This window comes from Podarcis erhardii, assembly GCF_964252035.2.
Source record: "Podarcis erhardii genome assembly, chromosome: 1".
In the NCBI taxonomy this organism is placed as follows: Eukaryota; Metazoa; Chordata; class Lepidosauria; order Squamata; family Lacertidae; genus Podarcis; species Podarcis erhardii.
In genome coordinates, this window is record NC_138497.1 from 51391767 (window position 1) to 51418706 (window position 26940).

Below are 26940 nucleotides of genomic sequence, written 5' to 3' on the forward strand. Positions count from 1 at the left end.
GGTGGTATAGGGCACAGCAGGCAAGGGCAGTCCCCCGCCCACCATCCTGGGGGGGGGGTAGGGAGGCTAATTACTCCCATCATAGCCTCCAAATTACCTCGTGTGGGTCAGAGAGATGTTATTGTCAGCCATCTTCCGATGCGCCCCCAGTGGCCCCCGACCTGATTGTCATCTTGTTGTCAGGACCATTGGCATCTTGTTGGCCACTGTAAGAACAGGATGCTGGATTAGATGGGCCATTGGCCTAATCCAGCAGAGCTACTATTGTTGTTTATTTTGTTTCAATGCTACATTTAATCACACTACTTAATGTGTGTAGTGCTTTCAAGTGTTCAAAGTGCTTCACGTGAATTATCTAGTTGTAGCAATCCATACAAGAGCCTTCCAAGGTAAATCGGGATTATCTCCCATACTGCAGATGGTGGTGTGGTGTGCGCACTGAGGCTTAAGGCAATCTAATGATTTCACTGCAGAGGCAAAATGTGAGCTAGCTATATCCTGATTTTGCACCTCAGTCTTGTTGCTGTTATACTACACTATCTTTTCTATATGTTTTTATACAGTGGTACAGACGCTTCAGATTACAGACTCTGAATTAACCCAGAAATAATACCTCAGGTTAAGAACTTTGCTTCAGGATGAGAACAGAAATCGTGCTCCGGCGGCGCGGCAGCAGCAGGAGGCTCCATTAGCTAAAGTGGTACCTCAGGTTAAGAACAGTTTCAGGTTAAGAACGGACCTCCAGAACGAATTAAGTTCTTAACCTGAGGTACCACTGTATAGCAGTGTTTCTGTGCACCTGATAAACCTTGGAACTGTGGTATCAGTCATAGTCCTTTTGCTCTTTGTGTGTTCAACTAATGTCTAGGTGTGAGAGCAGAGCAAGACTGAAGCTTTCTATATAAGCCTTCAGTGTTTAGGCATTTAATCAGTAATGTATTTTAAAAAACCTTTTAATTGGGCAATTAAAGTACTTAAAAAACCCTGCAGATAGGTGCAGTCTTAGAAGATGCATGCCTCCATTTACACAGAAGGGAGTATCATTTTTCAGAGAGTGTCACCCATATTGTGACAGACACATCTAAAAACAAGGTGAGCTTTTATTATGTGTACATGGTGTCATTTTTACTATATATGGATACTTTGCTTGGAGAGTGAGCTAGTTTATTAGTCTAGAGGATTAAGAAGTTGCAAAATAAGCACACATTGCCCAACACAAAATCTTATGTTTAAGATGGCATTGGTTTAGTTTCCTCCCTACTTTCTGGGCATGAAGAGAAGGTCTAAGATGCTATCTCTAAATATCTTGTTCTGCCAGGAAGGCCCGATGTTGAATGCCTTTAATTCTTTAAAGGTGACCATCGCCTTTCTTGCTCCATAGCATCTTAGGCAGGTATGGAAAGACTGTTTCTTGCAGTGTTGTGAAATGGGAACTGCTTTTAAAGTGACTCTCCCATGAAGAACTAAAATACTGGGAACAGTGTTTATGTTGACTCCCTTTTTCTAGTTTTACCAAGGAAAAATCCATTCCATTGCAATTCAGATCACAGTGTTCTTGGGCAAAGAGAAGCTCTCAGAAAAAAATCTTTTGAAAAATTATTAGCAATCTAATTGGGACTTTCAGATCCTTTCTTCTGTTTTCAGCAGCAGTGTATGCTTCCAGCCCTCGAAATAACACTGAGCAGGTGCAGTGGTCTTGCAAAGCCCTTTCCACAGGTACTAATATCTGGAAGCAGACAATTTGTTGACATCGCAACAGAGAGCACTATTGAACAGACAGCAATTTATGCCTCTTGATAGTAAAAGAATTTTAAAAAGACAAAGGCTAATTTAGTAAGCCAGATCTACAGCACCTCTCACAGTGCGTAGAGTTAATCTTCATCACTGAGGCATTGATTGACAATCTGGAGGATGCTAATGTGCAATTCTTCTGCTGAGCGGGGGAACAGAATGGAAACTGCAGTTTCTCGGCTAATTGTGCTTTAGCTGTCATTTGTGACAATTTTCATGTTGTCTAGACAGCTTGCAGAGCAATTGGTTCTTGAGCCTATTGCTAGCCAGATGTAGATCTGGGCAGTCTGGCTGAGGAAAAACTTGGAATTCAAAGGGGGCACTCCTGGTGTGACATCAAACGTAAAGGTAAAGGGACCCCTGACACTTAAGTCCAGTTGCGAACGACTCTGGGGTTGTGGCGCTCAATTCGCTTTACAGGCCGAGGGAGCCGGCATTTGTCCGCTCCACAGACAGTTTTTCCAGGTTGTGTGGCCAGCATGACTAAGCTGCTTCTGGCGCAATGGAACACCGACACCAGAGCAGCGCATGGAAACACCATTTACCTTCCCGCCGGAGTGGTACCTATGAATCTACTTGCACTTTTTTGGGTGCTTTCAAACTGCTAGGTTGGCAGGAGCAGGAACCGAGCAACGGGAGCTCACCCCATTGCGAGGATTCGAACCGCCAACCTTCTGATCGGCAAGTCCTGGGCTCTGTGGTTTAACCCACAGTGCCACCTGCATCCCGTTTACTACTTTAAATTGTGTTGAATTTAAAATGGTAAGTGTTATGTACTGAGTTGAATAGGATCCAAACTGCAGCAGTCTGATTGGTCCTAGAACAATAGGATCCAAAAGGCAGCAGTCTGATTGGTCCTAGAACAATAGGATTCAGAATGCAGCAGTCTGATTGGTCCTAGAACAATGCAGCAGTATGATTGGTTGGCAGGAACCACCCAATCATGCTCCAGATAGAAGTGAATCCACAACCTGATTGGCTTACAGTAGAATTCCGGAATTAGCCAATCATGTGCAGCCCATTGTGTAAATAATGTATATAAAGCAGATACTTTGAGGGGACTTTCATTCATTCCTCCTCACCTCCATGAGCTGAATAAAGAGCATGAAATCACTTTGCGACTCTGAGTATATTTCAGTAAGCATTAAGTAATTTTATTCTGATTTTAATTGATTGTCCTTGGAGGAGTTAGGAAACATGCAGGGCATTGATGCCCTGTCCCCTGACACTAGAAAACTTATTTAGGTGTTCCTCTGGCTTCTGAGGTTTCAGTAGACATGGCCTGTATACTTTCTGGCATATCTTTATAGCATAACAGCTAGACACTCACTGGTTTGTTTTTGGGAATTCTCAGCAGAATTCTGCACCCAGTTCTGCCAGTTGCGTGTCCCTCATCCCCATGCTCTGTGATTGAATACATCCCTGGCTATGTATCTCTTCTCCCTTCTGTGTTCATAAATCAACATATTACACTAGGTGGTATACCAGCTTTCATTTCTTATTGCAGAGGCATCAACTGGAAAGGAGTGAAGGGCCAAGCTCATCACTTGGAAGATATCCCGGGATCACACATAGCATAATTTTTCACTCTGCCACCAAAGAAAATACTGGTTTTGATGGGGGAGGTAGTTAGGTCCAGTAGCTCACTTATAAATATGCTTCACATAATCCAGTCTGAATGCATCAAAATCCTTGCACTGGTGCTGCTCCCATTTGCCTTCTCTCTACTTCAGGCCTGACATTCCTATGTGCTACCACTTGCTATCCAAAATCTTCTTTCATGCCAAACAGCCCATCTCTGATGTGTCATCCCTGTCTTCAGTTTATTTGTCAGCTCGTGAAGAACATCACTACTACCCTTTGCACACCCTTCCCACTTGATTGCTACTGCTGGCAGGTTCCAAATTCAACACTCCTATACACCTGCATTATACAAATGGAATAGACAAGGGGCTGGTGTTGAGCAATGCAGTAGTAGCTATTGGTAGATCAGCTTCTTTGTCCTGTGCTCTCTAGCCTTGAAGGTGTTTTGTTAACTTGTGTGGAATGAAGTAGAGGGGTTGTCTGCATTGGAGCACTGAAAAGGCTTGGGGCCCCCTCCCACCCTTTGTTTGATAGTCCTTGTGCCATGGGTAGTGTTGGGTTGAGAATTCAAGCTTTATAGCAGGGTGGGAAACCTGTGGTCCTCCAGATGTTTATGCATTCCAACACCTATCGTTCCCAGCCAGCATGGCCAAGGATCAGGAATGCTGGGAGTTGTAGTCCAGCAACATTTGGAGGGCCACATGTGCCCTCTTCCTGCTTTAGAGTACGTTAAAACTTGTGTTGCTGCTTGCAGACTCCTGGAGCTGGACATATTCCAAAAGGTAATGTCTTTGTCATACCTGGCAACGCATGGACCTTCTTAAAGCAAGGCTTGATTCTTTGAATGCTTTTGATGACTCTACTAGTGTTACAGGTCACAGAGTCTTTCAGTGTAGAAGCATCTGCATTATTGAAGCTATTTATCAGGCTTTTAGGAGGTGCTCTTTAGTTTAGCTTGACCCACAACATTAGCTTTAGCCCTGAACAAATTTATTTTAACTAATAAAATGTTGGTGTTGGTTTTGGGCACAATAATAACAGTCCTTAGCAGCACTGTATAGAGATTATCTGAATTCTGCAACTTAGTTTTCTCCTTCTTGGACCCTGGCATTCATGTGTCTGTTGTTCATAGCATGTCTTAGTGTCTCTTGGTATTTTGTTAGGGCCCTTAACAGAAGTAAGGGCACATAAGTTCTCTTCAAGCTGATTAAAGGAAACATTGGAAATGCATGAAGGCTTTTCTGCGTGAGTGTGAATGCAGGGGAGACAATGTTTTGCTGGTGATACTGTCAAGTTTTCTGTTGCACCTCAACTCTATAGCCTTTACTATTAAAGAGGGGTGTATATGTGTGTGTGTGTGTGTGTGTGTGTGTGTGTGTGTGTGTTCAGCATTTTAGGCTACCAAGAGAAGAACATGGTGGAATTGCATGTTAGCTTTTCTGTCTCCATGGAGGGGAATCCCTTGTGTATAGGGAAATATGTATAGGGAAATCTCTCAAGGAAAAGGATTTAGCCTGCCCTTCTCTGACAAGCTACTTCTGTATCTGGGGATTTTAGGGTGTAGAGGAGAGACAAAGCATTCAAATAAGCACGCACCCTACTCACCCCTGTGCATGGAAATGCTACTGTTTAGGAAAAGCTTTACTGCTTGATTCTACCGATTGTATAAATGGGCCCTCAGAGGCCAAGGGATAAGGGGTTTTATTTTAGTATGTTTACATACATTTTTTATGATGATGTTTTATAAATGTTGCCCACTCTGAACCTCCAGGGATAAGCTGGGATATAAATCTAAATAAATGATAGGCTGTATCTTGAAGACTGTTGTGAAAATGAATCTTCAGCAGAATGTTTCTGTTGGAAACTCCTGGATCATTCAGTGTGCATTGTGGGGTGCTAGTTTAAAAAGTTATGCAGAGGCCCTAGGCTTGAGCTTTGTGAAGCACTCCAGAGATCGTTTTGTGTTAGATGGGGAAAAGGATTAAACATGACTGGTTGATAACAACCTGTTCTTTTGAATATTATTCAAAATGAGATTAGGTATCCAACATTGATTAGCAACAGCATCCTTGAATTGCAGATATTTTTAACTTCCCCAATTTCTGGATTATTCTTTGGTATCCCTACTTCTGATCCTTCACTGTATCTGATAGTACATGGTAGCTAGCCAGTTTTGGTCAGATATTTGAGATGACCAGCTCTCCTTTCGTTTTAAAGAGATGTCTATATTGTGCTAAAAGCACAACAAAGGAACATTGGGACAGAAATAATTTGAGTTAAGGTGTCACAAAAGGGGGAAATGGAGGGGGGAAGATTTAACAGTTGCTGCCTTATGCTGAAATGGGAAATTGGGTGGTTGTTGTGAGGTGAGAATGAGGAGGAGGGTGGGTGCTTGTCATTCAGCCGTGCAAGCAAATGCATGTCTTCTCAGAAGTAAGCCCTACTGAATTCAATGGGGCTTACCAATGAAAGTAGAAGTAAGTTTAGTTGAAATAAGTGGTGCTTACTCATTCATAGAATTACAGTTGGTCCTCTGAGTGGGGAAAAAGATACAAGTTGACACTAGTAAATTACTCTTAAATTGGTAGAAAACAGATTAAATTATTAATCATATGCAAGTTTAATTAATATTTTTACTAAATCTACTACTTCTGTTAATTTTAAATTTGCTCCTAAAACTCAATATATTCTCCAGAAATCTTTGTTTATATGAAGCATGCTAATTAATTTTCATATAATTATATGCATCAAATTTAGATTTTTTTGTTGTTGTTCAACATTTCCCCAGGTTATTTGTATTCACTATGACTCATCACTGTATTTTGGATTGTCCTGGACCTGAATACCACCATTTGGTATCCAAACCAAAGTCCTGTTTGGATGCATTTTGCCTTGCCTGCTGTTGAAGTGATGATTTCATCAGTGTGTGGTGATTTAGACCCGTAACTTAGTAGCAGTTGCTAGGACATTACCATGTTCGCCTCTACAAAGCTCCATCTTATTTCAGATCGTGATACAGTGGTACCTCTGGTTATGAACGCTTCAGGTTACGAATGCTTCAGGTTACGAGCTTGGCTAACCCAGAAGTAGCTGCTCGTGCTTGTGAACCTTGCCCCAGGATGCAAACAGAAATTGCACGCCAGAGGCGCGCATGCAGCAGGAGGCCCCATTAGCAAAGGTATGCCTCAGGATAAGAACGGTTTCAGCTTAAGAACGGACCTCTGGAACGAATTAAGTTTGTAACCAGAGATACCACTGTATATCGGTATATTGTGCTGTGATGTTTAGCTGGCGATATATTGTGATATTAAAAACCAGATATCGCCCAGCCTTACTATGCACTTGTGTGCAGTAGAAAACCACATTTTGATATTTCTGTTAAGCTGAAGCATAAAATACAAACTTTTTGAACAGTAATTATAGTTTTGGTGTGAAAAGAAAACTGTTTTGTGCGAGTCTAGTTCACATTAATTTGCAAGCGAAGACACACAATGTGGAAGGGTAAAACTTGCTGTGAGGACATAGAAAGAAGTTTCAATTCAGCATTGTGGTTTTTGTAGCTCATAGGATATCATAAAGCTGATGTACTTAAATGACCACTGACTGACATTATGCTTTGGGTTGAAGCAGGTCCTGCTGAATTCAGTGTGACAAATTCACAGGGGGTTGAACATTAAATTTGGGAAACTCAGCAGTTGGCAAACACCTCTTCTTGAAACTTTCTAATTAATGTATTCCATTCTGTGGCATGGCCTATTGTCAGGGAACTGCCATCGGAGGGAGAGGGAGGGCTCCAGAGGGATTCCGGAGAGCGTACCGGGAGAGAAGCAGCCCATCTTCTGGGGAAGGAAATCAGCATAACACTAGTGGCGAAGGGGGGCAGATGGGGGAATCGGCGAGGTGGCTCCATGACTCCTTGCCGGAGACCAGCGGGGAGAGCACGGGTCCTCCGCTGCCCACACCCTCCCTGCGCAGAAGGATTCTGCGCAGGGAGAGTAGGCAGAGACTAGGTGTCAAAGAGCTTCTTTGCTGGAAGAAGTTCAAGAAACGCCCACTGACGGATTCTGCCAGCGATTGAGACAGCCACGGGTGAGAGGTTGTCCGGACAGAAAGGGTTCACCCAGGTAACTCAGCCAAGCGTGGCGCCGATTTACGCACGAGCAACCCCTAGAACCATTACACCTATGAACAAGTGTCAACACATAAGATTTGTTTGTGGAATCTGCTTTTGCTTCCGTCAGTAGTATTAGATGCCACAGGTCTTTAGCTTTAAGCTTGACAATTAAGCTTGACAAATGCTTGATTTGCTTTTTTCACAAACTACTGAAAGAAGTTTGTGAAAAAGGAAATCACAATTCCTATCAACCCGTAACCTATTGATGTCACAGTCTTTTGCATACTGTATGTGATTTCCCTCTATCAAAGTGCTGACTTGTGATCTCTCCTCAGTCAATTAACAGGACAATGTGGGTTGTTCTTTAAAAATAAATATATTGTTCCCTAAGGAAAAACACATTCAGAGCTCACAAGAAATTTAAGTATGTGTTATGCAATAGATTTAGTTTGATTTTGTATAAATTCACCTGAGAGGAACTGAATTTTCAAAATAATATTTAGTGTTTCCTGGCAAAAATGGAATGGGGTTATAAATCGAAATAAATTATCACTGCCTATCTATCTATAGCTATTTATTTATTTAGAATATTTCTCAATAGCTCTTCACCAGAAGATTCAAGGATAGCGTACAGAAGTGTGTTAATCATTTATACAGCACATGTAGACATTATTTAAAAAGAAAATAAAGAGTGGGTTCAAAACAAAATTAAGGAATAGAAAAAGCAGTTCAGACTAAAATCCTATCTAAATTGTCTGAGTAAAAATAATGGCTTTATCATGCCACTGAAAATATTGTGTCTCTTTGGTATGGCATTCCAAACTTTTTGCCACTTTCACAGAAAAGGCCTCCTCATGGCGGAGGCAACTGAAGTACTTTCAGTTGCGCCTAGCGTCTTTGCAGTATAAATAATTTTGTCAGAGGTAATAGTCGTTTATTTTCCCTGGAATGTGGAGTGTTTGTCCTTTGCCTCTGAAGGGAAACCGTTATACTTGAAACCTTTTAGGCACAAAAATAGAAAATTGGGGCACTTTTGTAAATGAGTCATATTTTTTTCCTTCAGCGCCTTGTGAAGTTTGTCCCTTTTTTATTTTCTTTCATGTCCTATCCAATCTCAGTCTGAGCCTTAACCTGAAGCATTGTCTGCAAGTGTGATTGATGGAATTAAAACTGCTAAGGTTCTTCAGATGCCAGATTTCTAGCTTTTGTAGTAAATTCAAGAACTGATTAAATAATCCAGTGAACCTTCTCCTTGGCTCTTTGGACCTAAAGTCTGGTTGGATGCTGGGGCTGTTCTGAGAGCCTAGCTCGGTTTGCTTGCCTTGGCAAGAAATCCCTTTCCCACTTCCAATTCTTTACATTTTACACACGTGTTCATGTTCTTCGAAACCTGGACATCATCTAATGCTTCCTGTTTGTGGTATTGATTGTTAGAAGTCATGTTGATTGGGACTGGCCATTCCTTTGGGGTAGAGATTCTGGACCATAGCCTCTTACAGTTCAAACAGAAACAGACTACCAAAGAAGGAGCCTTTAAGGATTGATGCATGGTCCAGAACAGGTGTGGAGAAGCTTTGGTCCTCCAGATGTTGTTGAATTACATCTCCCATCATCCCTAACCATACTTGCATGGAGGGCCAAGGGTCCCTGATCCATTATCTAGAAGGATAACAGAGATGTGAAGTATAGTTCCAGACTAATTATATTTGCAGTGGGCTATTACTCAGTTAGCATTAAAACTTTGCTTTATGCACCATGTCAGGGGCTGTGTATGCACATAGTGCCTAGCTGAACCATGGTTTAGTGTGAACATGTGGGCTACCATGGAAGAGATCACATCTGCTTTGCTCCTCTTGGGTCCTTTTTAGTTTAGCGTAGCATGGCAACTAAGTCAAGGTTTGTTCTTGGCTACTGCTTGTGATTATGGAAGAGAAAGTTTTACCACAAGATGATGTTTGGACAACACCTTGACTTTACATCCTTGCTTAGTTAAAAGGACCAGGGAATTTTGTTTACTTCCTTGTGTGATCCTGGCCTGAAAGAGGCCAGGGTCATCTCTTTCAAATTACCAAAATTATCTATCCTTAATATGCACAACTTGCAGACTTATCATATAGAATAAGAAATGGGTAGGCAACCTAAGGCCCATGGGCCACAAGTGGCCCACGGGGGTCATTTAAGTGGCCCATGAGTCACCCCTGAACTGAGCCTCCTGCTTGGCGAGTCCCCGTGCACTGCGCTAAACTGGCGCGGGGACTTGCTTCCACGGTGCTGAAAATTGCGTCTGCGCAGATGCCAGAAATCATGAGCATGGGCATGCGATCTGGCCCACAGAGGGATCTCTGCTGGAGTGAACTGGCCCAGGCAAGGTAAACCTTGCCGACCCCTGGAATAAGAGAACAGGATTGAAGAAGATTGGAAAACGTTTATTGAATATATGGGAAATAATTGTGTACAGCTGAAAATGCTGGCAGCATTAAGATAAATTCAACAGTGTAAATAAGTTTTGATGGATGCAGTAATGGATGCAGTAATGGATGGATGCAGTAAATGGTATAGTTTTTGTAAAATATGCAGGGGTTTATTATATGTAAAATGATCTATGGAAAGAGAGGAAGGGAAGTCATTGATATCTTAAGGATGTAAAATAAGTATTTTAAATGGTAAAACAGAAAATTTAATAAAAATTAAATATACAAAATTATCTATCCTTATCCATGATAGCTGTGTGTGCAACTCACATGTACCGTATTTTTTGCTCTATAACACGCACCAGACCATAACACGCACATAGTTTTTAGAGGAGGAAAACAAGAAAAAAAATATTCTAAACGAAACAGTGGATATATGATTTTTGTGGTTCATGCTGTGGCCACAGACATGTGATCTGACCGTGAGTTTGGAGTAGCCCAATGCAAAAATCCTGAGGATCCATGTGGATCCGTGCTTTGTAACCACGTTTTAAGTGGGGAAGGAAGGAAAAGCACTCAAGGGACAAGGAACACACGGGTGTATGGAGAAGGATGCTGCTAATAATGAAGAAGAGGGGTATAAGGGGAGAAGGCTCCTCTCCCCTCCCGCTTTGCTCCTTTAAAGAAGCAGGCTCTCTGTCCCTCTCTCCTCCCCACTCCGCAGCTCTTCTCCCACTTTGCTGTTTCAAAGCGAGCCACGGAGGAGGGAAGGAAGGGGAACCATGGATCCTCTGCTCACGACTGCAGCAGATCCCCCCCGCCACCCGTAGGCATTCGCTCCATAACACACACAGACATTTCCCCTTACTTTCTAGGAGGAAAAAAGTGAGTGTTATGGTGCAAAAAATACGGTAATTGAAATAATTGTATGTACATTGAATGTAGTTCTATGTGAAAGCTTATTCTCTGAAAAAACACGGTTGCTTTTTTCTGTTAACAGCCAGTTTCGCTGAATCATTAAACTCAAGAGACTCCAAAGTTATGTTGAGCTTGTTCAGTTATGCAAATATTTGCATTTTTAATATTGCGATATGATATTAATCCAGATCCATACTACACTATGGTCAGTTATTATGAAATCAAGAGTTCCATATTTTTAATGGCTTATCTATCTTGTCTGTCTGTCTATCTATCTATCTATCTATCTATCTATCTATCTATCTATCTAGCTGCCTTTCCTTTCTATCAAAGGACACAGCAAGGAATGTATAATAAAATAAAACATAATAAACAAAGTACCATAAAGCAAATCTAAAGATGACTTTCCTAAGAAAGTTTCAAAGAATATCGTATGGGAGGAGATGTTTACATACATACATCATTTTATTTGTATGCTGCCTTTCCATAGTTCAAACCATGCACAAGACGGCTTACAACATGAAAAAACACATGATTACAAACATAACAAAAGTAGTCATAAACAATAAACATAAAAATACACAATGAAATCGAACAATTTCCACATAAATCATAATAAGATCTAAAACAAAGATACGAACAATTAATATAAATAACAGCAACAACCTTCCCCTAAATAATAACCCAGCCCAAGAGTTTAATGTTTAATCTTAAACCTAATAAATTTAACCATATTCCAAGTCTGACAAACCTGCTAAAGGAATGTAGCACTAAGTTAAAGTCATTAAGTGGTATACTTGTTTTCCTGATGAAATTGTTTACATCAGCATAATGTTCTGCAAAAGAATGCATAAGCAAATTGCTAGTAATTTGGTTGCACAATAGATCCATCAGTCTCTAGAAGCGCAACTGTGGTATTGGATCTCTCTGTTGTGCAACAATAAAAGTCAACTGTCTGCTAGCACAACAGCACTTGCATTAGTGTACAGTGGTACCTCGGGTTACAAACACTTCAGGTTACATACGCTTCAGGTTTCAGACTCCGCTAACCCAAAAATAGTACCTCGGGTTAAGAACTTTGCTTCAGGATGAGAACAGAAATCATGCTCTGGCGGCACGGCAGCAGCGGGAGGTCCCATTAGCTAAAGTGGTGCTTGAGGCTAAGAACAGTTTCAGGTTAAGAATGGACCTTCGGAACGAATTAAGTACAGTGGTACTTAATTCATACCTGAAGCGTATGTAACCTGAAGCGTATGTAACCCGAGGTACCACTGTATGTAAACAGAGGTACCACTGTACAGAGAATGTTGGATGCAGCCCATAGACTTTACTTGATGTAGAACAATCCCTTTAACAGCAGCCTTGCATAATTTGTTTGTATGTCCATTATGGTATTTGGTAATTTTGGCTGCCTGGACAAAAAACAAAGTAATGTTTTTTGTTATTGTTAGTGGAATACTAAACAGTTTTAAGTAATGTAAGTGGCTTACACAAAATTAACATGAATCATTGGGTGGGGTGGCAGTGGCAGCAGCTACGTACACCCAACAATTCCATGTGCATTTCTTTTGCTGCCTGTTCCTGAGATGTGTATTCAGTGGAGGAACCATGTCAAATGTTATTCCAACTGTGTGTGCACAGGGGAGAAAGTGTTAGATTGCAAGTGTAACTATATGTATTCTATTAATGTTTTTAATGGAACTTTAACATCTGAAACAGCCCTGTGAGGGAATGGTATCTGGAAATTGAATATAATCTGATTTATTTCCATGCTCCCAGCCTATGTGCATTGTGTGGTAATCTGTGTTTGTTGACATTGTGCTGAAATAACCCATAGAGGATGGTACTTCATTGAATGTTAGATCATAAAGGTCCTTTTTTTTTACTTGTAAGGCTTTTAATATCATGAACAGTGAAAGAAACTGGGCCATGACTTCACTAGAAGGTGAAATTAATTGAGTTCTACCATTGTTACATTGGCTATGAAGATATGGTGGGTGGGTAAAAAAATACTAAATAATATATGGACTTTGACATTTTAATTTTAGAGAACTCAAGAAGGTGGACACATGGGATGCTAGTAGTTTCAACTTTCCAGTTAAAGCTTTTTGTTTTCTTCCTTAGGAGGCTATTGGAGTCTTCACTCATTTCATTATCCCGTTATGATGGGGCAGGATCTCGGGAACATCCAATCTATCCTGATCCAGCTAGGTAAGGACAGAATTGAACCCAGAGATAACTTTGTGGGCTCCTGTGAACCACAAAATAAGAGGAGTATGTGATGTTCTTTTCATTGTATTCAGTCTCTGACTATTCCTTTTACACTACCACTCATTTAAAGAAAAAGACATACCTAGAGAGAAGAAGAGAATGCAAAGGAAAATTACTCTGTTTGTTGTCTCTCCCTTCAAGACACACTTGTTCCATAAAGCCTTTAGCTTAAGCCATTTCCCCTTTTCCTGAAATGAGTCTGAAATGGAAACTAAGTATATATGCTACTAGCATTTGTTCACATTGGTTCGTTGTTATCCTTGCCTGTCAGTTTCTTTGCTTTTCACTTCCATGTTGCAAAAAGAAGAAGAAAAAGTTTCATACTCTTTTCCGGGCCTAAAGCTGCTTCTTGTTCATAGTTACAGATGACGTACCAACTATGTTGTTGCTATAAAACATAATAGGGATTTGTGTTTAAGGAACCATCTCCTGCAGTGGTCTGGACTGTGCAGAGCCTGTTTTGAATAGTGTTAGTGAAAGAGTAGAGGCATCTGTAGAGCTAAATAGAGACTATGAACTCCTTATATAATGTGAAGATAATGCTGTGATCAGAAGCACATAAGTCTTCTTAGATATGCTGCATTATTAATAGGATGGGAATGAATGATGTAGTAACAAGGAATAATGTTGATGATGGCTTATTTGGATCCGAGTAAGACATGGGAATTCAGAGTGCAGAAAGAGGGGTTTGTAGAAAGCATCTTTTGGAAAAATTAAGAAATAATAAGGTAATGAGAGGAAGTGTTGATGTAGGAAATTCTTTGGGTGCTATAATTAAGGTGCCACTGATGACAGAGCTTTTTGAAAAACACAGCTCTACAAAGAATAAAGTGAACAGTGTAGCTTGAAAAAACTGAATATTACTGGTAAAAAAATTCACAAAAACTCCTTACTAGGCATAGACAAGTAAGGGAAAGGAGGATAGATGGTTAAGTAAAGAAAAACGCAATGTAACATGAGTAATGAAACAAGCTTTGTGTGAATGAATTGGTAGCAGGGCAAATCCTACAGAAAAAGTAGGCTGATCCATATATGGCCGAGATAAAATCAATTGTGTCTAAAGTGATTGATTTAAATCTCTGTTCAAAGAGGAGAAGGCAAGGTTGGCTTTTTTTGAGATAATGGGAACTTTGTAACTATTGTTGGAATCAAATGAGAGTGTTGAAAAATTGACCATATGAAAGGTGATATAATTAGAGTGATAAAGGAATTGGCAAAAAAGAATTGCTGACAGTTATTCCTGAAATGTCACAAACCACTGGGATTTGAAATAAAAATACTTAAGAATCTGTTCTTCCTAACCTGCAAAAAAATTCTTAACATTTGTTGCCGCCTGCTTACAATTAAACAGAAGGCTTACAGGATAATTGGCCTGTTTGAGTTCTCCATCCTGATAGCACTTTAGGTCCGTCATTGCACATATATAAAGAATGATTACCAAAAAAGACAAACAAGTAATGTGTTTTTCAAAGGACAGCTAAATTCTGGAATACAGTGGTACCTCGCAAGACGAATGCCTCGTAAGACGAAAAATGCGCAAGACAAAAGGGTTTTTCGATTTTTGAGTTGCTTCGCAAGACGATTTTCCCTATGGGCTTGCTTCGCAAGACGAAAATGTCTTGCAAGTTTGTTTCCTTTTTCTTACGTCCCAGGCCGCGTGGATGGGTCGGTGCTGGCGGGAGCCTCGTTTGTGGGCGCCGCCGCTGCCGCCGCCTCGTTGCCTCTCCCTTCCAAATCCTGCATGCAGCGCCCGTACAGGATAGCCAGCACCAGCAGCGCCAAGAGCAGCGTGGCCAAGAGCAGCGCCAGCAGCGTGGCGGACTTTTTGCCCACGTAGAAGCCCGAGCGCAACTTGACGGTCATGGTGGCTGGTTGAAAGTGAGGGGGGAGCCTGAGCAACTGAGGAAGAAAGTCAGCTCAGGATCCGTGCTTCACGGAACGAATTAATTTCGTCTTGCGAGGCACCACTATACAAGTGTATTTCTTAAGAGATGCCAATATTACTATGTCTTGGATACACTAATGTTATTGGATGGTAGGTTCAGTGGTCAGTTCATGGCTATTCTTCTTTGACTCAAACCAATGGATTTGAGTTACAAGAATCTGAATTATTTATTTTATGAATTATTTATTTATGTGAGGAAATGTCTATTACACAAGAACACAAAAATTGCCCTGGAGTTCAGATCAAAGGTCCATCTAGTCCTCAGCCCTCTTTTCCATAGAGGCCAACCAAGTGCCTTTAGGACGTTCTGCTTGTGAGCAATAGCTCTCCCCAGCAACTGATATTTAGAGGCAGGATATAATCATAATGACCAGTAGTTCTTGACTCTTCGGATATAGCTGATGGGAACTATTCTGTCTGAGCAAAGAGTTAGGGCCAAACTAGGCACGATGGTGGTAGATCATTTGTTTAAACATAGGTCTTACCTGAACTTGTAGAAAACAGGTTAAGAGATTCATTTTTTAACATCAAAAGAGAAATCAACATTCTCCATGCATTACATATTTATAGGGATGAGGAATAGGAAGGGAAAGAAAGAGCAGAAAATTGGGGAGGACGGGGAGAGAAATCCAGGTAGTTGGCTGAATTTTTGTTTATATTTTAGTGGGGTGAGGAGAGACTGAAACGGAAAGTAAATTTTATGGGGTCTGAGACACTTTTTTAATTGTCCCAGCTGGCTGTCAACAGGGCAGCCAAGAATGAAAGTTGGAAATATGAACTGTAGTTGTCACCTTGGTTGGTGAACTCACTTAGATGGCAGTTCACTATTTCTCAGTCTCTACTCCTCAACAACAAAAGTAATAAGGGTAATAATAAGGGTAATAACACTGACCTACCTTAGATATTGGTTGTATGAATTATGGATACAACAAAGTTCAAGAAGTGGGAGAAATCTTTTAACTGCAGATACAGATTTGGACAATAAAGTTGCAGTGCTAAACATTTAATGGGAAAGCAAGTTCATTTGTATCTGGTGAGACTTGCTTCTGAACTAACAATGGTCTCTCATATTTTCAGGTTGTCTCCTGCTGCTTATTATGCCCAGAGAATGATCCAGTATCTTTCACGCAGAGATAGTATTCGTCAGCGCTCCATGCGATACCAGCAGAATCGGCTCCGTTCATCTTCATCTTCTGCTTCCACTTCTGAGAATACAGGTCCATCTGTAGAAGGAAATGATCTGGAATTTGAAGACTTTGAGTAAGTGTCCATTCTTCTTATTTCACCATGCTTGACTTTTCCTCTCTTCTTCTGTTCATAAGCACCTTGAGGTTTTTTTTTAATAGGATAGTAGGTTTCATTCATACTTCTCAAAGACCATGGGTGAAAATCAACTAGTGCTGCAACTTGCCAGATGGAATGATCCCCACTCTCCTCCTGCTGCATGCTGTTCTGGGGGTTCTCCCAACCTCCTGCTATAGCCAGTTTGAGGCGAGAGGAGGAGAAGCCTTGTGGAGTAAGTGGAATCCCTCACCTTACGCTGATGCAGCTTGTTAGATGAATCCTTCCTCAATAACTGAACACATTAACCAGTCTATTTTTAATAAATGGAAGGCAACTGCGGCAACTTTTCAAGTTGTTGTGCATTTGGATGGGTAAGTAGACACATTAGCTGGCTAAACTTGAATCCTATTCAGCTTTCCAAGGTTAGTACTGGTGCAGTGGAAGAGAATGGTCATTTTGGTGTTCTGTTGTCTATTCATATTTTCCTTAAGAATCACTTATTTAACTAAAGCTTCTGTCAGTTCCTTGAATGTATTAATTCAGTCATATGTTTTAATATGCTACAGAACTTATAATTATCAAAAAGTGTAGAGCACACCTGATAACTGGTAATGTTCATTGCCACAGTAACCCATAGTTGTGGTTGTTGTATGAGCAGGGGGCTGAAAGAAGAGAAGATGACTTTTTGGAAATAGGGCTTTAGATTCATATATTCTGAGTATATTGATCCAGTGTAAAAAGCCCCCTAATCAGAGTTGAAGAGTACAGTAATTCCAGGCTGGCTAGATATCCCTATCTGATTTGCTCAGTCTCTTATGTTATGGCTTTCATAATGAATATGTGCAACCTTGCTGCCTCCTTAAGTTGGTATTTTTGCTTCCTGAATTTCTTGATGACAAACAGATAAGTAACAATTTACATCAACGATAAAGCATCTTGTAGTGCCCTAAAAGCTAACAATTTTATTCATCGTCTAGAATCTACTTCATATGTTAGTCTTTAGGGTGCCACAAGACTCTTTGCTTTTTAAGTGAATGAGTGTTGTTTTTGTTTTGCTTCCTGTTTATTCAGTTTCTAAGCCAATAAGGACACTTTCAAGTGATCTTTCTTGTGGCAGTTCTAATCTCAAAGTACAAGTACAGTACAGCGTGTCTCCACAATAGTCTTCTCTGTGGTTCTTAGCAATCATATGACCTGTAAACTGCTTGACTGGGATAGATATTTCATACCTCCTCAAAAATGCTCTCCAGCTGGGACTGAGTAGATGGAGTACTCCATCACAATCCATGTTGATTCTATAGTGCCATCAGCTCAGGTAATAATCTAAACTGCTCAGGTAATAATCTAAACTGCTCATACCCTTGAATTCCAGTTGAACCAGGTAGTCTGAACTGGGCTCCTCCTAGAGCAGCAGGAAATAACCTTCTGGGGAGAGAATTTATGGTGGAGGCAGAACCCTTGTTCTTTGGAGCTGTCATTTCATGCTCTAGCAATTAACTACTCGGAAGTGCAGGGGAATGAGTGTGTCTTCCCCCTTTCATTGTGGTTTTGTTTGTGTAAGATGTAAATGAGGGGAGATATGTAGAAGCGTCAGCCGCCTAATAGCTTTCCCTAAGCAGCACTGCAGGCTGGAGGAGTAGGAGTGAGGCAGCCTGCTGAGGCCTATTGTGATGGGGAAAGCTCAGCAAGAGCAACCCTCAGTTATTTCCATTACTGCCTCCTATTCATCCTCTAGGGAAGGGGGCTTGACTGCTAAAAAGAATTGGTACATTCTTCATTCACAGGGCTAGGCAGATACCTGTGGAGAAATGTGTTCTCCTGCAGATAATATTCAAACAGGGAAGGGGTCCATTCAGGAAAGTGATTCAGTCAGCCATACCCAAACTGCCTTTTATTTCATGCTGAGTAGGGAAGGGAGTGCATTTGTGTCCTATGCACTAGCTGTGCTTTTTGGTAACAAATGTTCCATTGTGATCTCTGCTCCTCTATGCGTTTGAGGTATTATCTTCTATGCGGTTACCCTTCTTGGCTGATTGGGAAACTGGTAGAGGGGCCCTTTTAGGTGGAACCTTTCCTTTCCTCACTGAAGGTTTTGCGTTTCTGAATTTCTTGGCATCATTTTTTTTCCTTTTTGCATTTATTTATATAAATTATAAATTATGGATAATTATTTAAACAACCTGTTTATAGAGTGGAAAGGTGATAGTCATGGAGCATGTTACAGGAAAAATCCGAGGGCTCCCTTGGACAAAACAAAGACACCAACCAGGATAACTTGGAGCAAAACAGCAGCCTGTAGGCTTGGCCTTTATTGAACTGTTGCAACAGGGTATTCCCTTCACGTGCAGGAGAGAGGAAAGACCCAGAAGAATAGTGTGCAAGGTCTTATAAAAACTTTTGAAATTCCCCTCCTCTAGGTCTAGCCCACCCCCAGAAACATCATGCATACATTACAGAAAGGAGGGGTTGAGGGAGGCATACATTACAGAAAGGAGGGGCTGAGGGAGGAGTTGTGGTGGTAACCTGAGTGTCTTGTCACCTGGCTGGTTCTTCCTTTCCCCCTCCCCATGAGTACTTTCCAGAGGACAAAGGGGAGTTTGCAGTTTCCTGCCCCCTGAGGGAAGATCTGATCAGTGTCCTTTGTTTCAGTCCATGCTGAATCCACTCCCATATGCAAGTTCTTTGTGATCTTGATTGTCTTCTGTCTGGGATCATCAGGGTTGGCATGGGCAGGGCTCCTGTGTATGTGCTGAGACAGTGAAGGGATTATGGCTGACCCAGGACTAAGTCACCCCCCTTTGTTAGTTCTTGTCATATGGAGAAAAATAAAAATGGAACAGTGCAAATCCGATGTATGGTTGATTTTCTATGAATTTATAACAGAAATGTGTCGTATGTAGTGTGTGAGTGTGTAGTTTATACAAACAGAATGATTGGGGTGGGGGGGTTCCTGCTACAGTTCCCCCCTTCGGAGATAAGATTGCAAAGGTGGTTACTTTGCAATCCTTTTCTCCGCACAATTTAAAGTGGTAAATATTAACCTGCTATTCTCCCTCCCAGATGTGTGTGTCCATGTGAACCTGAAAGGGACTTGGATGTCACATTTCTCAAGGATATTTGCATAGAAATATAACAGTGTAACAGTGCACATAGTTAGACATAGGATATCCGTAAAATTAATATTTTGTTGCTCAGTTACTTGTGGTATTTTAGCACCTTGGAATAAATATTTTCGCAATAGTGGCATATGCTTTACATTTAGCAGGAAGGTCCACTAATGACTGAAAAATGCAGTTTGCTTTGCCCCCCACCATTTTCGTGTTCTCAGGTGTCAAAGTAGCTCTTCTGTGGTCTCACACCGGCCTGGTGTAACAGTAGTAGCAATCCCTGGTGAATCCACTTAGGGCTTTCATGTTAGCCATGTTGCCTGGCACTCACCACAGCTGGCACAGGTTTGGGCACGTCAGGAGAGAAATGTCCTTGCCTGGCCATTCTATGGGATTTTATTATTATAGGCTCTGGTCTTGCAGTCATGGGAAGTTGCTCACTTGCACATTAAGGACCCAAAAGCTAATTGCAGCCTGGATACACTTGCCCAATTCAAACTGAGTCCAATTTGAATTTCATCTTGCCCCATGGTTCTCAACTTTTCAAACCAATCTGTTAAAGCAAAACCATTCTTAAGGGGCACTTCTCCAAATAAGTCAATTTAACTCTATAAGGGATTATTCCGGCTAAACCAAAGCATATCCACCTTCATGTATCTTAGAAGCTTCTCCTTGGTAAAGTGAGTTTTAGCACATTTTAAAATGGGTAGGGAAGTTGGCAAAGTGCCAGGTGAAACAACTAAATGTGGTTATAAATTTATCTAATTCTAAACATTGGACTACATAATAGCCTGATCTGTAAAAAAAACCATAAAATGTATGAGAATCCTCCACTGGGGTGTAAGGAATAAGACATTAAACATAAAAACAATTACACACAAAAATAGCCACAAAAATAGCCCCAATTCCCCCCATTTGTGGAAATAACACACTGTCAGACACAACAAAACAAATTCCTTCCAGTAGCACCTTAAAGACCAACTAAGTCAGTTCTTGGTATGAGCTTTCGTGTGCATGCACACTTCTTCAGATACATTTCAACATTCCTACATAATAACACATAATACAAAACAAACTAATTAAGTATCAGTTGCATATCTTGAGACAATTGTGATATTTTTATGCATGTATCTTGAGGTTCAAAGTGAGAAAATGTCCTTGCAATTCAACTCCACCCCCCTTTGTCAGCCCCACTCCCCGGCAGTCTATATCCTTTGAAAGAGATAGCTGTGGGCACTTTGAAAACTTTGGTGTCTGTTGCTGCAGGTGGTGGCGAAGCTTTTTCATCATAGGTCTGTAGTAACACATCTGTAGAAGTGACATCCTGTAAGGGGCAGGGTTTGGGGGACTTAAAAGAGTTAGAAAAAGAAGGGGCAAAAGCTCCCCCCAATCTCCTTGAGTTATCTTAGCACGTTAAGCATTTTACTTATTTTAATATTATTATCACATTTTCATATAATTACTGTTATTATCTGCTAAGTTTGTTTGCTTTCCTTCACTTTGGAGAGAAAGAGAACTGTAAAAAAATACAAGGTTAAAATAATAATAAAACAAACACACACATACAATGACCTATGAGGAACCAAAAATAAATAAATGCTAAGACACACAATTTTTAAGAAACCTGAAGTAACCTGTTTTGGCATTCTAACATCCCAAATGAAAATAAAAGAGTGTTTCTTGATGTGACAACATCAGTTAGAATGTTAATAGCAAAATACTTGATACCAAGAAAATGAATGGCAATTTAAAGTTGTGCAAGTACCTTGAACTAGCCAAAATGACAGAATTAATAAGAAATGATCAGGCAAAGGGTAAACAAATACCATTCCACAAACAATGTTTGGTTGTGCTTCGCTTAATTTCATAGACATCATGGAAAGACGGATTAAATACCTTGCTGGATTTTAAAAAGAAGAGAGACACACAGACCTACAGTTTGACTAGATTAGTGTTAGAAACTGAGATATGAAAGCTAGGATCTAAATGGCACCTTAAACCTATGTTGTGGTTCGAGGACCCAATCCCCGCTTAGTGGAATGAAGACACACGGACACGTAATATAAGGTTAATGGGCAAGAAAAGGCCACAACTTTATTGATTACAGCAAGTGAAAAGGTATTGGCATTGGATCACGTCAGTTGACTCCACCCACTCGGAGAGGGGTGAGTCTAAAAGGGGGGTTTATTCACCAGTAGGTGGAGCCTGTTGATGCTAATCCAACTCTTTGCAGGAGGAGAGTCTTTATAGACGCAACAACGGAATGTCTAGGCGCACTTTTTTATAACCAGAATACAAAGCTGAAAATGAATGAACTGCAGCTAAAATATTACGTTCATTTTTCACATGGTCTACTCCTCCCCCTGCCCACCCCCCTAATATTCTTAAGAGGGTCTCTTCTCCAGTCTTCAGACAGTAGCTGAAAGCAGGGATGCAGAAAACGGTTTTCCTTTCCTTCCATTCTAGTTTTAATCTGACATCTTAGGCACAGTACTGTATCCAGAGCTCAGAAACTGCTCATGCTAATTCATGAAATTCGCTGTCGCAAAATGCTCCTTCGAACACTGACTAGATCTATATCTGTTTGGGAATGGGAAAAATCTCTTCAACATAACCTTCAAATTATTATTTTCTCCAAGAAGTCACTGTCATGCACAGCCAGCTTGCAGAGTTTCATTCATGGGATTTTCCAGAATTCTCCAGCACATTTTTAGTATTAGGTGCATGAGTTGTGAAGCTCATAATCTAATTTTTCTTGCATGTATGTTAAGTATTATGCAGTAACATAATTGTTCCTAAGTATCTCACAGGAATTGGACCTGCTGTAAGTAGTTTCCTCGAGCACAGAAAGGTTACATTCTTAGACTGAAAATTTACACATATAAATATGGCAATGTCCTGAATTCTGCCATCTGTCTTCAGCAAGCGATGGAAAAATATGCAGATTTTATTGTGCTTTGACACACACTGAAATACAGATTCTCAGGACCATGAGTTGCTCTGTCTGAAAACCTCTGAAATTTCTCATCACTGTTTCATAAAACATTCCTGCATTCAAGAGTGAACTACTTAATAGAAACCACTTCATATAAAATATTTTTTTTGGAAATTGTATCTCCTCTACTTTTCATGCCCTCTCATTCATTTGGTTGTTGGATCAGTGGTTGTATGACATCTAAGTTACTTTAATATTCTTCAAATGATGCTTTATAGCCAAACTATTTTGTGCCTTTCCTTTTTTTGAATATTTGTCTAACATATATGAGACAAATTAACCATTCTGAGTGGTTTTCTGTTGTGAATGGGGTACACTGGGTCTCGCCAGCTTTTTTGGACCAGTGGACCATTTTGAACTTTGAGTGTGCAGTGGGCACCAGTCACAAAATGGCACAACACAGAATTAGAGAGAATACAGTTGTTGTTGCTGCTTCTCCCTTATCCTGGGCAACCTCATATTTACCACAGGAAGTCAGCTATATCCTGCTGGTCCTGATTGTGGAAATACAGCTGTTAAAGACACAAGAACCCTGTTTTCCTCAATGCCAACCCAAAACCAAAGCCTAGCCTGCTGTCCTTTAACCGCTTACCTGGGAGTAAGCCCATTAAACATGAGGTAGGCGTGTATACTACTGCATTGGGGCTTCTGTTTCCACAGTGGGGCCTCCCCCTTCCTCTCCCCAGTGCTCCCTGGATTGCGGGGGCAAGAGAGCTTCCAAAACAGAGAATTGTTCTGGATGGTTTGGATGGCACGCGCACCTTTGGAAAGAAAAGAAAAAGGGTTATAAATCATTTGAAAATCATATCTTCCGGAGATCGTTATTGGAAGTTTGGGACAGATACAAAAATATATTAGAAATGGGGGTCCCACATTGGTTATCCCCATTAGAGGTTATAGGTGTCAAAAAAATTAATATGAAAAGTGACTGGATTACCTATGGAGATTTGGTGGTGAAGGAAGGGGGGAAGTGGAGATTAAAACCATACGAACAAGTAAAAGAACATGTTTATGATTGGTTGCACTACTATCAAATAAGTGAAATGTTTAAAAAGGATGTGAAAGAAAAAGGGTACAAAGAAAAAGACTCAAAATTTCAAACAGAAATTGTTAATAATGATTGTAAGATAATTTCCAAAATGTATAAAATTCTGTTGGAATGGCATACAATGGATGAGGAAGTAAAAGTGGTCATGATTCAATGGGCCAAAGATTTAGGTTATAACATAGAAATGGATGATTGGCAAAGAATATGGAATGAAAACCTGAAGTTTACAGCATGTGTCACATTGAAAGAAAATGTTATGAAGATGGTATATAGGTGGTATATGACACCAGTAAAATTAGCAAAAATGTACAAAACTTGTAACAAATGTTGGAGATGTAAGGAGAAAGAAGGTACATTTATGCATATGTGGTGGGATTGTAAGAAAGTAAGGGGGTTCTGGGAGATGATATATAATGAACTAAAGAAAATGCTAAAATATAGCTTTGTTAAGAAACCAGAAACCTTTCTGCTGGGAATAACAAGAATGGACATAAATAGGAGAGACTGTAAACTTTTTCAGTATGCAATCACCGCAGCAAGAACACTGTTGGCCCAAAAATGGAAACAAGAAGAAGTACCGACTTTGGAAGAATGGAGGACAAAATTAACAGACTATGCAGAACTGGATAAATTAACTGGGAAAATCAGATTCCAAAAGGATCACAGGTTTTTTGAGGACTGGGGAAAATTTACGGAGTATTTGAAAACTGTATGTGAGGACTGTACAACGCTAGTGTGCTTTAAAGAAGCTTTGTGAAAATACAAGGAATATTGTTAGAAAGCAAATAAGTACAGAAATATAGTATTTAATGGCAATATTAAAATTAAGGAATGTGAAGATAGGATTTGAACTACGAATGATTGTCAGAGAAGTTGAGGGAGGTCCAATAAGCTAAAATATGGGATGTGTAAATGGATATGATTGGAGTTTTTCATGGAAAAAATTTTAATAAAAAATTTTATAAAAACAAAACAAAACAGAGAATTGTTCCACCTGGCAAGCTGCAGTGCTTGCGCTGGCGGGATGTTCACTGTAGCACAGTGTTGAATTTCCTCCTATGTTCTCTGTATAGTACAAGTTAGTATTTTTTAATTTGCACAGAACTTGTTCGGCCTGCTCCCCCCCCCCATGGAATTCTATTAGCAGTAGATGTGGAAGTAACCAAAATCTAGAACTTCTAATGAATTCTGAGAAGAACATTCTTTTGTTTCTACAGACTAAATCTTCCTTTCTTTGGTTTTTGTGGAGACTTAAACAAGTGATCTCAATTCTTTATACTAGACCTGCAGGGATAGAAATTGTTCTTTCTAGGCCTTTGACCATTTGAAGCCCTCTGCTAGAGTCTGCTGTCCAATATTTGCTGATTTTCCCTGCCAGCCACAGTTGCTACCTGCTTGCTGTGAGGTAGGGCAGGGGAGAGGACGATTTCAGACAAATAAGGGAAGAGTATCTGTTCACCATTGTAAACTCCCTCTTCAGAGGAACATCCCTATTACCATTTTAATCTGTACTGATGCTGCCTTCATATGGTGTCTATTAACACTTCAGCTTTTTAAGGGTGTGTTTTTGCCAAGTGTTCTGCTTTTCCCTTTAGAAAACTTCCAATTGCCATGGTATCCAGTGACCCATTGCTGCAGTTGAATATAACAGTTCATTGTTGTTTTGCTAATTATTTATCAGTGAGACAAGTAGGATCAGAGGAGACTCATTTAGTTTCTGGGTCAGGACGCAGACTTGTGACTTCATTTTTTCAAATTGGCTTTCCTATAGCAATTCATCTTCGGCATTTAGCAGGGCTCTGCTGCACTGCATATCATTTGACCAGGTGATGAATCCTCTTGTATTTGGTACTTGTCAGAGGTACTTGATCTTGTGAAGTGCTTTTCTATGTTGTAGAAATCTTTTTATTCTTTAAATGGCCATGTGAGACGTAATCAAGGCTGTAGTTTAGTGTTTTTCCCCAGCTCTTTGCGAGAACCATTAATAACCCACTATCTGCAGCCCTGCTGGCTTAAAACTTTAACTGATAAATTGGCAAGTTTGGTGTTTCCCATGTCACAGGTAGGGAGGGAATGACATTTCACAAGTGGGAAAGGCTACCTAAAACTTGGTGAGCATGGCAATCTGGCTCTACCTGGCTGCTACTTTATAAATTAAATTCTGTACGAAAATGAGATTCGAGTGGCAAGAGGAGACTCTAATCTACTAGCATATTTACAGCCAATATGAAATTGTTCCTTGCATTTTTCTAGTGTTCTCCCCCTCCTCTTAAATTTTATTACATTTTTAGTCCATCTCTTGGGAGATTGCTTCCACAGTCTAATACATATCCTGTCAGGAAAATGCTTTTGTGTAATTTGAATGTTCTTTTATTCAGCATACTTCTCTCTTCTTTCCTCTCCATGGTGATAAATCCTTCAAAATCTTAGCAATTGTTTTAAAAGTTTATTTTTAACTTAATTATTTCCTTTTAACTGATCAGCACAATTTTTAGATAATTTGGGGAGGAAAATCTATTTAAGATTAATCTGTTAAGATGCCTCTCCCTTTTACTCTAAATGGACTTTCTGATGATTTGGCTTTAGATGCATAGGTAAAGGTAAAGGTACCCCTGCCCGTACGGGCCAGTCGTGTCCGACTCTAGGGTTGCGCAGTCATCTCGCTCAAGAGGCTGGGAGCCAGCGCTGTCCGGAGACACTTCCGGGTCACGTGGCCAGCGTGACTAAGCGGCATCTGGCGAGCCAGCACCAGCGCCGCACACGGAAACGCCGTTTACCTTCCCGCTATAAAGCGGTACCTATTTGTCTACTTGCACTTAGGGGTGCTTTCAAACTGCTAGGTGGGCAGGAGCTGGGACCGAACGACGGGAGCTCACCCCGCCGCGGGGATTTGAACTGCCGACCTTGCAATCAGCAAGTCCTAGGCACTGAGGTTTTACCCACAGCGCCACCCGCGTCCCACAGCGCCACCCGCGTTTAGATGCATAGCAGTTGTATTAATTGGCTAGTTGTATAAATTAGTAGTTTAGATTAATCCTCCTTTTGCTTAAAGAAGGGAACCTGATAACCTAAGAATATTAGAGTGGACTTAACATTTCAGCCATTTTGATTTGAATGAAGGGAAGTTACTAACAACAAGAGGGATATTTAAAAAGGGTTGACAAGAGGGTTAGGTCATTTCAAAAGACGTAGGTATTTAAAATATTTAAGTTGTGCTACTTCTTTTAAGTTTATAGTTCAGTCCATTAAGAAGACACTGTATACAGAAGACACAATACAGAGGTCAACTACAGAATGCACATTTAATGCAACAAAGTTAATTTAAACATTTCAAAAGGAAATCAAATAAAAAATGCACATTTGATACTGAATAATTGGCAAGAGAATAAAATATTATAAGTATAGACTATGTCTGCTGCTGTTGCTGCCAGTCCTGCCAACAGTGGTTCTTGACAGGTTCATTTATAGGTAT

At 40.4% G+C, this 26940-nt stretch overlaps 1 protein-coding gene and 1 long non-coding RNA gene across 4 annotated transcripts in view; one reads left to right on the plus strand and one right to left on the minus strand.

Annotated features, from left to right (window-relative positions):
* Positions 1 to 26940, plus strand: part of AMBRA1 (autophagy and beclin 1 regulator 1) — a 156406-nt gene that overhangs the window by 42569 nt on the left and 86897 nt on the right. For all 3 annotated transcript variants that reach the window (XM_081833964.1, XM_081833966.1, XM_081833965.1), the window contains 2 exons: positions 12943 to 13029; positions 16112 to 16294. In XM_081833964.1, the coding sequence (XP_081690090.1) occupies positions 12943 to 13029; positions 16112 to 16294 (270 nt within the window). The remainder of the gene's footprint in view (positions 1 to 12942; positions 13030 to 16111; positions 16295 to 26940) is intronic.
* Positions 16275 to 24578, minus strand: LOC309327650. Its single transcript, XR_014150613.1, has 3 exons — positions 24438 to 24578; positions 23013 to 23134; positions 16275 to 16359 (listed from the first exon to the last, which is right to left on the minus strand). It is a non-coding gene; the product is annotated as an uncharacterized lncRNA (long non-coding RNA).